Source organism: Octopus sinensis, linkage group LG4 (genome assembly GCF_006345805.1).
Source record: "Octopus sinensis linkage group LG4, ASM634580v1, whole genome shotgun sequence".
Lineage (NCBI taxonomy): Eukaryota > Metazoa > Mollusca > Cephalopoda > Octopoda > Octopodidae > Octopus > Octopus sinensis.
This window is the reverse complement of record NC_043000.1, coordinates 150,490,039-150,506,051: the sequence shown is the minus strand read 5'-3', so window position 1 is coordinate 150,506,051 and position 16,013 is coordinate 150,490,039. Positions and strand designations below refer to the sequence as shown.

The 16,013-nt window shown below is 35.9% G+C and overlaps 1 protein-coding gene across 1 annotated transcript; it reads right to left on the bottom strand.

Moving 5' to 3' along the window:
• Positions 1-3,954: 3,954 nt before the first annotated feature.
• Positions 3,955-12,372, bottom strand: LOC115210899 (prefoldin subunit 5). Its single transcript, XM_029779672.2, has 5 exons — positions 12,216-12,372; positions 8,907-9,041; positions 8,178-8,252; positions 6,331-6,436; positions 3,955-4,130 (listed from the first exon to the last, which is right to left on the bottom strand). The coding sequence occupies exons 1-5, from the start codon at positions 12,291-12,293 to the stop codon at positions 4,054-4,056; spliced, it is 471 nt and encodes a 156-aa protein (XP_029635532.1). The 5' UTR covers positions 12,294-12,372; the 3' UTR covers positions 3,955-4,053.
• Positions 12,373-16,013: the final 3,641 nt, after the last annotated feature.

Genomic DNA, 16,013 nt, shown 5'->3' with positions numbered 1-16,013 from the left:
TGAAGCACGACCTTCGAACATTAGTCCTCACCAAGACAACAACTAGTGACAGACCTTTGGAAATATGCTGTGCTTGAGAAAACCTGGCAAACCAAGTGAGACCATAACCAGTGGTGCCACCAGCCCACTTTCTTTCATTTGACACTAAACTCTGCTTGTGAAGACCTGTTGAGGCAAGTGAAATTGAAATCACATTCACTGACGTGGCTGATGACAGCACCACCTGACTGGCATCTGTGCTAGTGGAACGTTAAGAGCACCATCCAAGTGTGATAGTTGCCAGTGGCACGTAAAAGGCACCATTCAAGCATTATCGTTACCAGCACATGAAAAACAACATTCGAGCAAGATCCTTGCCAGTGCAAGTGGCACATAAAAAATACCATTCGAGCGTGGCCATTGCCAGTACCGCCTGACTGGCCCTTGTACTGGTGGCATGTAAAAAGCACCCACTTCACACTCGGAGTTGTTAGTGTTAGGAAGGGCATCCAGCTTTAGAAACTCTGCCAGATCAGATTGGAGCCTGGTGCAGCTATCTGGCTCACCAGTCCTCAGTCAAACCATCCAACCCATGACAGCATGGAAAGTGTACGTTAAATGATGATGATGATGATGATGGCTATGTGGTTCAGAAGTTTACTTTGTATCCACATAGTTTCAGTCCCATGGAGGCGCAATGGCCCAGTGGTTAGGGCAGCGGACTCGCGGTCAAAGGATCGCCGTTTCGATTCCCAGACCGGGCGTTGTGAGTGTTTATTGAGCGAAAACACCTAAAGCTCCACGAGGCTCCAGCAGGGATGGTGGTGATCCCTGCTGTACTCTTTCACCACAACTTTCTCTCACTCTTACTTCCTGTTTCTGTTGTACCTGTATTTCAAAGGGCCGGCCTTGTCACTCTCTGTGTCACGCTGAATATCCCCGAGAACTACGTTAAGGGTACACGTGTCTGTGGAGTGCTCAGCCACTTACACGTTAATTTCATGAGCAGGCTGTTCCGTTGATCGGATCAACCGGAACCCTCGTCGTCGTAACCGACGGAGTGCTTCCCAGTTTCAGTCCCACTGTATGGCACCTTGAGCAAGTGTCGTCTAACCCTAGGCAGACCAGTCTTGTGAGTTGATTTGGTTGACAGAAACTAAGAGGCTCATCAGGTGTTCATCTTGACAATTGTGCAGTAGTTGTAAATGAGTGTTATCATCATACTAGCATGACATTTATTTCTAATCTTCCTTTTAACCCTTTAGTATTTAAACCGGCCATATCCCGTCAAAATATTTAATCTGCTTTATGTTCAAACTGACCAGATCCAGGCTCTCACACCTACCCTACAATGTTATTCTACATTAAGTAATTACACCATCAAGATCTTGAATATATGAGATAATGCATGATTAATTCAAATCAATGTGAATCAATAAGCATTATGTTTGATAGAATAATCAGAATACTAAAGGGTTAAACATGTCCAGACATGAGAATTAAGACTGAACTTGGAAACAAGTAAGTGTTGGGGACAAGAAGGGTGTCCGAACAAAAAGATCATCTTCGATTCTGTCCAACCCAAACAAGGAAAAGTGGACAATAAAATGATAATGATGAAAAATGATTGACACATAAACATCAGTTCAATATCTTTGAATTTAAACTAGCACAAATATATTCTGTTTAATGTTAAAAGTGGTTTGATCTAGCTTCTCACACTTACGCTACAATATAATTCTAAAAATAAATGATTACATCATCAAAACCTCAATGCTATAGGATAAAGCCTGATTAACTGGAAACTGTGAATAAATATTACATTTGAAGGAGTAATCTGAAAGCTAAAGGATTAAACATTGGTAAAGTATAGTTCTAGTGGAACCTAGCAACTATGTTGGTGTTCCAGAGGGTATAAAGTGAGCTGACAAAATGGTTTAATTAATAAAGCATCAAATATTGCGAAGATACTAATAATTACAGAAATATTTCCCAAGTTGTCTCCCATATTTAATGGGGAGAATTGTAAATAGCTTCTTCGTGCAAGTGCTTTCAATCAAAAAAGCTCTGCTGAATGGATGCCAGTTGGTTTCAGGTGTAGAGAGAACTCATTATTTCAAGGCCTTTCTCATTGATGAGAGACCCCCACCGACTGGACTGGATCTGGTCGGGAGGAGAGGAGTGTAACGATTCCCATTTTTTATTTTATGCCGCCTCGACTGGCTTCCGTGCAGTTGGCACGTAAAATGCACCAATCCGACCGTGGCCGATGCCAGCCTCGCCTGGCTCCAGGGCAGGTGGCACGTAAAAAGCACCCACTACACTCACGGAGTGGTTGGCGTTAGGAAGGGCATCCAGCTGTAGAAACATTGCCAGATAAGACCGGAGCCTGGGGCAGTCTTCTGGCTTCCCAGATCCCCGGTCAAACCGTCCAACCCATGCTAGCATGGAGAACGGACGTTAAACGATGATGATGATGATGATGTTAGCACTAATTTGACTATATTTCACATTTACTCATAGTAATTTCTCAATTTACATTAAAGGTTCAGGATATTAGAAAAGAAGGCATATACAAAGACGTTTTTTTTTAATGGTCACTAAAAATTCAAAGATGATTTTTAAGTCACTGTGTAATATCATTGTTTACATTTTTTTTCCTCTGAACGTTAATTTTGCTTTGAAATTAAACCTAAAAAGGAACAGAATCAGAGGTTGGACAAAATGTTCTTTTACCTTCTTAGTTCAAATCTGGTCCACTTCAGAAGTTACCAAAGTACTGAGATTAGTCTAATTGAATATGCGCAGCGATATGGTGTTCCAAATAGTCAAAATAAAACCCAAGTTTAATTTTGCCATTAACCTCTACTTGATAATTTGAGGCTGTGCATCACCTTGGGCAAGTGTCTTCCATTATAGCTTCAGGCTGACAAAGCCTTCGGTGTATTTGGTTGATGGAAACTAAAAGAAGCCTGCTGTGCGTGTGTGGAGACGCAATGGCCCAGTGGTTAGGGTAGCGGACTCGCGGTCATAGGATTGCAGTTTCGATTCCCAGACCAAGTGTTGTGAGTGTTTATTGAGCAAAAACACCTAAAGCTCCACGAGGCTCCAGCAGGGGGTGGTGGCGATCCCTGCTGTACTTTTTCGCCACAACTTTCTTCTGTTGGCCTGCTCACTTAGCCAGCAGGGTGGCGTCATTTGAAGGCTAAATCAATGCGAAGCGCATTGTGACCAGCGATGTGTAGCAACATCTGATAGCCTGGTCGGTCATGGTGGTGGTGATATATATATATATACATACACACATGTATTGCTGTTTACTTGCCTTGACATCATGTAAGTGGTGTTCATCGTTTCCAATCTCTCATGGAAACACATCTGGTCATAGGAAATATTTACCTTACTTGGAAACAGGTGAGAGTTGGCAATAGGAAGGGCATCTGACATAGAAGATCCACCTCAACAAATTTTGTTCAACCCATGGGGAAGCAGATGGTAAACAATGATGGTGAAAAACATTATTACTAGACAATGATAAATCTCAGAGCGAGTTATAAACAATAGCAGCAACACATATCAGTGTCAATCAATACTGGAAAAAGTATATGTATTTGTGAAGGGAACCTTACTTCTTGTCGACAACTATGATTGTCACACGCCGATGACGGGTCAATACCCTGAAACTCGAGTCTGTGTGTATCATAAGTTGAAAACGGGAAGGATGGCTTCCCTTTGCAAATACTGATAGAGCACAGAAAGTGTGTCTATAGCCAGCTGGATGAGGTGTCCTCCTGGGGCTACAAACTACAGTAGCATCCACCCTTAGGGGTTAGCCATATTCAAATGGCAAATATACGTCACAATTATTACTAGATTTTTCTTCAAAAGTTTAATAAGAAAATTGAAAATATTAATTCAGAATAAAACATCCCATTTTCTCTCTCAAACTTTTTAATAAATAAAGACCAGTAGTCATTCCAGTAGAAGCTTTTTATTTAAAGGGATGTTGATTTTAAAGGTTATTTTGTTTTGCTAGTTATTGAAGATGTAACAATGTTCCGACTTCATTGTTCCTTATGAATTCACTGTGCTTGGCGCTTGCTGAGCAGCCAGTTGAGCTTGAACTTTCATCTGTAATAATTCCATGACAACTAAAAAGACAAAAAAAACATTCAAGATTCATTTATAGAATTTTTTTTTTTTTGCAGTATAAATTTGTTTTTCTTTTTGTTAATGTAATTGTCCATTAAGGTTATGTGTAAATTGTCATTTGCCATAAGGATTACGTCTCTCTTTCTTTCTTTACATGCTGTGCTTGTTTTACAGGCATTAGCAGAGACCTTCATGCCAAATTCTGAAGATTCACGAGTGGTTTCTTGTGAAATATACAGAACTGGTTCCCCATGGCCTTCCAGCAGTTTATTTGTAGTTTTCTATGCTCCTCTCCTGCTTACCATTGAAGCACAAGTCTCGTTTAAGCTTCAGACAGGAAAACAAATCCACCTGTCCTTGGTGCATGTCCACTAACCATAGCCAGAGAAATGTTCAGCTTGCAATGGTGATACATTCAATGCATAGCCTTAAAAAAAGAAGTAAGGCATTGGGTAATGCAGTCTTAGATACACTCTGCCTCAAATGAAAGAAGGAATGGTCATGGCTGAACAGCCTTTGATCATATTTCTGCACAATCAGGATTGAACTGGGGTTAAACAACATTTATGTTCCACTGCTATACTGTGTCCTGTTCTCACTCAATGGACTCTCAATATGCTAACTGAACATCACAGAGTAATGTTCAATTAACATAGAAACAACACGGTATTTTGCAGTGGTTAGGACTTCCTTCACAGATGGATTTCTACGTGCCGGTGGCATGTAAAAAGCACCATCCGATCGTGACCGTTTGCCAGCCTCGCCTGGCCTCCGTGCCGGCGGCACATAAAAAGCACCATCCGACCGTGGCCGTTTGCCAGCCTCGTCTGGCACGTAAAAAGCACCATCCGATCGTGGCCGTGTGCCAGCCTCGCCTGGCCTCCGTGCCGGTGGCACGTAAAAAGCACCATCCGATCGTGGCCGTTTGCCAGCCTCGTCTGGCCTCCATGCTGGTGGCACATAAAAAACACTATCCGATCGGGGCCGTTTGCCAGCCTCGTCTGGCACATAAAAAGCATCCACAACACTCATGGAGTGGTTGGCGTTAGGAAGGGCATCCAGCCGTAGAAACATTGCCAGATCAGACTGGGCCTGGTGCAGCCTTCTGGCTTCCCAGACCCCAGTTGCACAGTCCAACCCATGCCAGCATGGAAAGTGGATGCTAAACGATGATGATGATGATTCTACCAGGTAACTTCAAGGATCTTCTGTAGGCATTGCTAATGCAATACATCCAGCTTTTTGATGACTTTCACCAACACTTTCCTAATTTCACTTCCATAGGGAACCAACTGCAGAACTATTACACTATACGAATGAACCTTCATGTCAACACTGATGACTCTTATTGCCCAGATGTGGCACATTTGTTGGATGGCCGTTGCTTTGCCAAATCTGCTGGTCACATTGCCCAAATAGTAGAAATTGTCTGTATGTTCCACAACCTGCTGGACACCAGAACAAAGACCAGACAAGAATCACCATTCCAGAAAGACCTCAAATGCATGAGAATCAGTTGGAGAAGAATGGAAAGAACAGCATCAGATCAACTACACCAGAGAAAGCTGACAACCTTATGCATCTCAGAATGTGAGAGGACTTAAGTGTGTGTATGTATGTATGTATGTATGTATCCAACCCATGCTAGCATGGAAAGCGGACGTTAAATGATGATGATGATGATGTATATATATATATATATATATATATATATTATATATATATATATATCTTATATATAGAAGAAGGTTATTCTATAGCCAATACACTGATTTATCCACTTATAATCCACTTGTTACAGGAAAACTGAACTGAAAGCGGGCAACTAACCTTTAGAAAATTTAAATTTCGTTATCTCTATATTGAATCAATTTCGGAATTAATCCCTATAAAGGATACATTCTTCTTCAGTAGAGCTTACGAGGGAATATAAATAAAATACACACATGTGATCATGGAAAAAGCAGAAGCTAAAAACACAACCACATTTAAGTACATCATTTATTATAAGTGGATAAATCAGTGTATTGGCTTTAGAATAACCTTCTTTAGCCCTTAATTATAAGATGTTTATACTTCAACTGTCATGGTTTTTTTAATATACTGCCACGCTTTTTGATGGAATCCCTTTCTGTAGAGAAAGGGACTTCATCCTATATTGTTAGTAGTATATATATATATATGTTACAGGGAGCTTACCTTGTTTCATCCTGTATTTATCTTGTAAAAGTGGCTGCATCTTTTCTATTTGTTTGGTGATATAATCTACTTTCCTCTTGAAAAACTTTTTGCTTGAATCTACTGTCTGAAATATTAGTTAGAAAAATTATTTTAGTTCATTATCATTTAATCCTTTTTTTATATATAACAACAGTAACATTTCGTGTAATTAATATATTATGGAACAGCAAGATTATGTGTAATTAAACATAAAAATTATGCTTCGTTACCAGAAGATGCAGATTGAATGAAGAGGATGGGTTAAGATTATTGTATGCATATTAGTAATAAGATTATTAGATACTATCCACTTCTGCTTTCATGATACAATCTTTTAAACTTTTACTTGTTTTAGTCATTGGACTGCATCCATGCTGGGAAACCACCCTGAAGGCTCTATTTTTTTTTTGGTATTTATTCTTTCAGTCTCTTTTGTCATACTGCTAAGTTACAAGGACATAAACAAACCAACACTGGCTGTCATGCAGCGGTGAGGGGGAGGGCATACACAAAGATACAAACTGACCCCAGTACTAAATTTTAAGTTTGGTAATTATTCTATCAGTTAATTTTTGCCAAGTTATGGAGATACAACCAAACCAGCACCAGTTGTCAAGCAGTGCTGAGAGGACAAACATGAAAATAAACGCGTGTTTCTTCCAGTTTTCATTTACTGATCCGTGGAACAAGCTGCCAGACGAGATGGTAAAGATGCCGACGACCGCTTTGTTCAAAGCCTCCCTGGACCTCAAGTGGCCTGAACTCTTTACATGAACACCACCCTGTACTTAACTCCATGTCCCCCTACATGGCCTTGCTATTTGCTTTTGAGCCAAATTAACTAACTAACTAACTAACTTACTTACAAGGCTTTGGTCAGCCCAGGGCTATAGCAGAAGACACACCCAAAATGCCATGCAATGGGACTAAACCCAGGACCATGTGGTTGAGAAGCTAACTTCTTACACCTACACTAAAATTTATTAATCTTTATATATAAAAGTGAAGTTGTGTGCTGTCTGTCTCCTACGATTTAGATTCCTAACTACTCCCACATTTTGCGGTGCAGTTTAACCAAAACCGGGTATCTTATAGTCATCATTCATATCGAGCCCTTCTGGGTATTAGCGCGCGTTTACGATGAGTCTACGATTTTTAAAGGATTTACCATCATTTTTTCCCATTTTTAATGCATTTTTTTGCTATTATATAAGGGAAGTAACTCTCTAAAAATCTATTATTAAATCTCAGAACGTAAAAAGCTACAGTAACATCCCCCCCCTTTGTGGTTAGCCATATTGAAATGGCTATTATACTTTACATCGCTAAAAATGCTTATATAGTTATTTCCCTTACAAACCCGAGCAACGCCGGGCGATACTGCTAGTAAGCTATAATTGTCAACAGAGATTCAATGAAATTTTGAATGCCAGTGCAACTATTTGTGTCATGTTCATCTCATTTAACATGTCTTTCTACGTTTACCACAATTATATATAACTACAGCTGTCAGAAAAGCAGAAATTCAGCTGTGCTAAACAGACTGTATGCAACTGAAGCTATTAATATCCTTTCTACCATAGGCACAAGATGTGAAATTTTGGATAAGTGGGCCAGTTGATTACATCGACTTGTGTTCGGACGGTACTTATTTTATCAACCCCAAAAGGGCAAATGGCAAAGTCAACTTCAGAAAATTTACAAATTTAACATTAAAACAACATACATTTTATAATTATATGTCAATCTTCAATTTACAGTTTTAATGTTTCTGTTTTGCTTTCGGTTTTTTAAATTTTTTTAATATAAAATGAAGTAATACAAACCATTTCAATATAATATCCAGTACCAATGTCAACTAAACATTCTTCAACATTAGATAATTTCCCAGGAACATACATCTGGAAATAACATTAAGGAGCTTAAAGACAATAAACATGCAAATCTACTTTTAATCTCCTTTGATTTTATTCAGTTATTTTACTCCTAGAAAACTGAAGTCGGTTTTCTGTTATCAAATAGAATGGCATATTACATAAGTTTTCAGATTCTGCTCTTCAATAAAATTTTATTTTATTTTATACAACTCTCACAAAAGCTTAATGGTGTTCATGAATTTATGAGATTAATAAATTTTTCCAGTTTGTCATTTTTTTTAACTTGACAATCTTTCAGAGATTCTTTTTAAAGAATCTATTAAAACATTCTGAGATTCGCCAACACTACACCTGATTTTCTCCCCTCCATACACACGCAAGCATGTATCTGACTCATACATTGTTCGCTTTCCAGACATTTGTACATTACTGCATGTACTCTATATGCACTTTCTGACAAGTTGTGGTGCACCTGAGCACTGTATATAATAATTTCATTATTATTATTTTTTTTTATTATCACTATTAAGTAACTGAAAAACACCCCCATCACCACTGCCATTAAACGCTAACAATGTTGAAAAGAGAATCAATCCATAAGATATGTTTGAGGAACTCGCATAAAAGTTTGGATTTGCATACAACAACATAAGATACACAAATGCAATAAAAGGATACAGATCCTGTAAGAGGAACGAGAATATCGTTATCCAGATTCTGCTTGGTGACTTGACTAAGACATTCTTGAGATTCACTAAATTTAGTTTGAGCTACTTTCAATTGGTTTAAAGAAAGAGTTAGAAATTCAATTTCCTGAAATAAACAAAAGGTAAAAAAAAACAAAATATAACATATTAGACTGATCACAAAATAATCTTACAGCAATTAAAAGTTTGGGTGTTTTAGGCTTTTCTGAAAAGTAAATAACTAGGTTTTCATTATATCGTCAAAAAGGATATAATCAGTGTACACTATTTTTATAACTTTATTCTTTCTTTACTAACATTGTAGGCACAGGAGTGGCTGTGTGGTATGTAGCCTGTCTACCAACCACATGGTTCCAGGTTCAGTCCCACAGCGTGGCACCTTGGGCAAGTGTCTTCTACTATAGCCGCGGGCCAACCAAAGCCTTGTGAGTGGATTTGGGAGACGGAAACTGAAAGAAGCTCGTCGTATATGTGTATGCGTGTGTGTGTTTGTGTTTGTCCCTCTAGCATTGGTTGACAACCGATGCTGGTGTGTATATCTCCCCGTCACTTAGCAGTTCGGCAAAAGAATAAGTTCCGGGGTCGAGTTGCTCGATTAAAGGCAGTGATCCAGCATGGCCGCAGTCAAATGACTGAAACAAGTAAAAGAGTATTGTATGTTTAGGATGCATGGCCTAGTGGTTAGGATGTTGCACTCAATCACAAAATCATGGTTTTAGTTCCATGCACTGTGTTCTTGAGCAAAACACTTCATCTCACATTGCTCTGTGACCACTTCAACACTGAACGTGTAGTAGATGGTGCACTTGTTCAGAAAACATTGATTTGATGGAGAGAGTGAGCTACTGTACAGCACATACATTTGATCACTATAAACAAACCATTTGTGCAGGTTGTTCAGTAAAGGCTGAACACTCAAAAGTCATCTTTGACAGGAGAGTCCATCATATACACACACACACAAGAGAGGGGTACAGGCATGGATTTATGGTTAAGAAGCTTGCTTTGGTTTTCTTTTGCTTTATTTGCATTCAGTCCACTTGACAAGTGTCTATTCACCAATTCCTTGTAAGTGAATTTAGTAGATGGAAAATGCAGAAGGACATCATTTATAAGTGGAGTGGTTGGCGTTAGGAACTCTGTAGAAACTCTGCCAGATCAGAGTGGAGCCTGGTGCAGCCCCTGGCTTCCCAGACCCTGGTCAAACCGTCCAACCCGTGATAGCGCGGAAAACGGACGTTAAACGATGATGATGATGATATATATATATATATATATATATATATAGCCTACCTTTCGTATACAAACAGATGTATGACTTTACTGATAAGTTTAGAGCTCCATATAGATTACCATCACCCACCCTGCTTTCAGTATAGTGGTTAACTACTATACTTAAAAGTACTGGTTATGATATACAGAGCAAATGTTGGAGAAATTATAATAAACTTCAGTTTATATCAATTTGTTCTTCCATACATTTCACTGTTGTGACCGTTTGGAACTTCTACATTGGATGATCCAAGTGCAACTGGATGCTTAACCACAACAGATCAGGGAACACCTTTATTGCATTGTTACAGAGAGCTAATTATTTTCTCTGGACATTGTCGTTAAACATCCAGTTGCACTCAAGATAATATTTATGACTATATGCCATAAATACTCTGTAAACTATACTTTTGTGGACATGGATAATGGAATCAGCAGGCATAGTTTTAGGCCTCTGTTGGGACTTCATCAGCAACTGCCCACTGCTTATATCTCTACGATTATTAAGGGCTTAGGATTGAAACTAGTTCAGCTGATCTCTTTTTTTTTCTATCCTTGAAAATATTGTATATAAAAACAAGATGCTTACATTTGTTCGTTTCATAGAATGCTGGCTAAAATCCATAGATATAATGTAATATAGCATTGAAACAAAATATTGTAAATGCACCAATAATTTATTGATCAAACAGGCTACCAAATATGCCGATCTACCTGATTTACTTGAGCCCTTCGTAATATTGGATATATACGTAGCACCCCCACGGACCGTTAAAGGAGGTACTCAATCACTGAAGATATTATTTCAGCTGACTCCTCTTTTTCTGTCCACGAAAATATTGTATATGAGACAAGGCACATACATCTGTTATTACATAGAGTGCTAGCTATAGTAGATAATAGCACTGAAACAAGATACTATTAACGTACTAGTTAGTAATTCTTGATATTACTCAACTTAAATATTGAGGAGTTTAGATAATTAAACAATTTAAAATGCATTAAGATCATCTAATCATAGTGTATTTACAAACATGAGCAGATTAATTTCTCAGAAAAATTACAAATATCTTGTATTTCATTACGTTATGTTACAACTTAATATGGGATCATGCAGAGATATTAAAGATTAAAGATATATTTAAACAAAAAATAGAAATTTGAATTGTTAAAGAAAAGATCATGGCAAATGAATGGACCAAATCAGACAGCATCAATCAGTGGGTTGCAATAAAAATGAATTAAAACTGATATTTTTATGATGATAATTTGAACAAAAGATACTGGCAAACCATTTTCATAAATTACATTTATAAACATCATATAATTAATTAGATCATTTTGTACTTGGATGTACAAATATATTCAGCTCAACCAATAATTAGATCAGATATTAATTTATTTAGAACTCTCATATGCATTGAGAAATATTATTCATTTGTCTACTGTTGTTATGATTTTATGAAAATTGGAAAAAAACATTTTACAGAAATTGCAATTCTGTTTGTATGAAATTGTCCAGTTTTAATCATTTTGGTTTCTCTTTTGTAGAATTAAGATGGATATTTAACAGTATTTGCTTCATCCGACAAGATATTTAAAACTGAATATCACCATTTAAGTAACACTATCACTCAAAACTTAAATATTCTATTCTGTTTCATGAAATATCACAAAATCCGACGAGATTGAAATTGCTTTACCGAACAAAATTCTGCCAAATTTAAGCAGGTTTTGGCAATCTTACGGTTCTCGTATAGAACCGTAAGATTGCCGCAGGTTTTTCATAGGGTATCGATGAATAAATTATATAAATATTTATCAAATAAAGTTATTTTAATGTATTCAGATGTTCTTTGAGATGAAAATTAAGATTTTATTTTGTAAGGTTTCTAAAATAATGACGGATCAAGAAATTAATTTCGACTCTTTTATAAGAAACAAAAAACTGTCAGTCAAACAAAAACCGTTATAAACAACCGTTTCAAGATGTTATCAAAGCCGTTACCTGGTCTAGCTGTTGAGACAACTGATTTAATTGAGGTAAAGGTAAAGTAGAAATATCGACTTGTCTTTGTGTGGACATTTTGGCAGAGAATTAGGAAATCCAGAGAGCAAGGTGTCACTGCGCATGTCAAACGGTGTAACAGCGAAAAGTGTCCAACGAAAAATTGTCAGAATTGTCAGAAGAGGGAGACTTCGAAATATAAAATTTGATATCAACTTTCATTTAAGTAAATGTTCTAAGTAGAATTTCTCGCATTAAAAATTTACCATTCTAGTTAGCTAAATCAAAAGCTAGTGTACGATGCGGCTTCTTCGCCTCAAACTGAATATATATATATATATATATATATATATAATATATATATATATATATATATATATATATATATATTTTATTTTATAGAAGGAGCTTCATTTATAAAATAAAATAAAATAAATTACTTTACTCTGCTATGTATTGAGTACCTTATTTACTGTGGATAACCCCGACTCAACCCGGGACCTACATATATATATATATATATATATATATATATATATATATATATATATATATATATATATAGGTGAGAAAGTTGGTGTGTGAAAGCACGTGGTTGAATATATATAAAATAGTAAAAAGTGAAAAAACTACAGAAGGCTTGTTTTAAAAGGTTAAAAATTTTTTTAACCTTTTAAAACAAGCCTTCTGTAGTTTTTTCACTTTTTACTATTTTATATATATATATATATATATATATAATATATATATATATATATATTATATATATATATATGTATAAGTAGTTGAATGAATTATCTTAGTGTGGATAATTCGTTCATCTTGATGCTGACATAAGTTCCTTGTTTTTCCCGATGAGAAGGCGGCATAATGCACCCCTTATTCCTTCGAAATTAGGAATTTGCAGCCTTCGAAACATATGTCGAGAATAAAGGAATTTTGTTAAATCGTCGTTCAACTCCATTCTTTCATTTATTTGTATATATATATATATATATATATATATATATATTATATATATATATATATATATATATATATATATATATATATTATATATATATATATATATTCCTTTTTCAGCCAACGAGGGTGTTCAATGCGTGGTTACTTGACCTGTTAAAAATAGAAGCCAAATCTTCCTCAGTTCATAATCTACTGCCCCAGAGAAGGGCATGTTAGTATGTTCTGGGTTAACATAGGAAAAACACAGCATGGTCACAACTGGAATGTATTCGATCATCGCTGACCAGGGGGTTAAAGGCAGCAAATTACAATCAACTGGTAGTTGTCAAATGTTAAGCCAAAACTCATTTAAGATCATAGAGAAGTCAAATTACTGCAGGATTTGAAGGCTCAGGAAGAGATCAGTTATGTTTAGGAATTTATTTTCCAGTATAATTATGGAAACTTTTACAGATACATTTATACGCACATTGATATACAGATAGGCAATATTTTATCACTTAACAGAAATATACTTTTCATATTTTATAGTTAGAGGCTCAGAATAGGAGATACCTTTAGTTGTTTCCGTTTGGATTCTTTCTAAACTAGATGTCCAGCCATTAATTTTATTCTTTAGCCAGTTTAAATTTTAAATTCTACTAATTTTTCCTGAACAGCCAGCAAAGATTGAGATATATAATCTATAAAAAATCACTTTATTTAGACAAGTCGTGTTAAGTGAAAGCCTATTTAATTATTAAAATATTTATTTAATAGGTATCGTTGATTATAACAACCTCTGTATTTCGACGTTACTTTATTTTATCACCCAGGAAGGAAATTAGAAGCACTAATGCAGGATATGAACTCATAACGCATATTAGCGCAACTAAATATTGCGCGATATTTCGCACGCGACTCTATCAATTCTGCCAATCCACCATATAAGCAAATGACCAATATAATTTTCATTTGCAAGTACAGAAGACAACGCCCGGCGTATTTTACATTCTTTAGTGAAATGTATGGAGTTGTCTTTCGTATTGGATGATGAAGATATTAGTCATCAACTAAACCTTTTTTTTTTTTCACTGTTAATACGAAGATACTTTTTAGACTTTTTGTTCACCTACATAACTAACAGGCATGACGTCACATTCATTTTGTCTACACATACATTTTTATATTTAGTTTAAAGCAGGTTACTATACTTACTTAAACACACATACATACATACACACACGCGCGCATACACATATATAGATAGAAAGATAGATATATAGATAGAAAGATAGATATATAGATAGATAGATAGATAGATAGATAGATAGATAGATAGATAGATAGATGGAAAGATAGATAGATAGATGGAAAGATAGATAGATAGATAGATGGAAAGATAGATAGATAGATAGATAGATAGATAGATAGATAGATAGATAGATAGATAGATAGATAGATAGATAGATAGATGGAAAGATAGATAGATAGATAGATAGATAGATAGATAGATAGATAGATAGATAGATAGATAGATAGATAGATAGATGGAAAGATAGATAGATAGATAGATAGATGGAAAGATAGATAGATAGATAGATAGATAATGTGTTGCATGGGCGTGGGTGTAAATTCGTGTGTCCTAAGTGTTTATTTCTTGTTCTATCTACACAATATACATCTAGTAAGAAATAATCCGATAAATTAATGAATGATTTGAAAATAAGAAAAATAGTTTGTTTTTTTTACTCATCACTTTGTGTGAAATATAATTGCTAATTTATCGACCGTAATTTTATAAAAATATATTATATAATAATGAAGAGCAATTATCAAAGCCGAAATGAAACCATTTCATCTTCTAATAATTCATTTTATTTTAGTTCAGCATGTCTATTTGACTAATATCTAAAAGAAAATTTTAACTATATTATTGTAATTTATTCAGGTCAAAATCCGATGTGATATACTTAGTGAATCGAAAAACTCTGATCAACTAAGATAATCCATGCAATTTCTAAATAAGAATTATTTGAAATTTAAAAACTCTCAGTATATGAGATAAAGATCAATAGATCGAAATAGTAGGACAATATATAAGAGGCAGAGTGAAGCAGATCTGTTCTTTAAAGCTAACTGGTGAAGACTATGTTTCGATAGTATTAAACCTCTTCAGCAAAATATCCTCATTTGATGCACTAAGAGTCATCACCGTGAGTGTGTGTGTGGGGGGGGGTAATGACGCTATAGTTTTTAGATTTTGATCCTTCTCAGTTGAACCATTTCAAATATATTATGTGTGGGAGACCCTACTGTATTTGTATTTATTATGCGGAAAGCTCCATCTAAATATTTCTCCCAGCCATATTGTTGATATTCATAATCACGATCACTGTATTCCCTTTATTTCTATACACATTGATCCCTCTTGATCTTACTAACGGAGGATATACTTCGCTGATAAGCTCAACACCAAAACGCGCCGTTGTTTTCGCCAACTGACTTTCAAGATTAGATCTACTCCAACATACATTATCTTATAGCAGTGCTTTTCAACATTTTTGCTGGAGCGGAACCCCAAGGAAACATTCCACTGGTTCGAGGAACCCGTGTGCAATAATTTAATAGTCTTATGCACACATATCTGCACAGGAGAATTAAAAATTACTGCCGAATTTAGCAGTTTTGTAACTTCTTGCAGAACCCCTGGACTGTACAGGCGGAACCCTGGTTGAAAACCACTGATCTATAGTGTCAAAAAATGTTAATCAACTGAGCTTAATGGAATTATCTCCCTTCTTTTATTTTATTTTCCGTTGGTGCTTTTAGCTTTCAGAGAGAGAGAGAGAC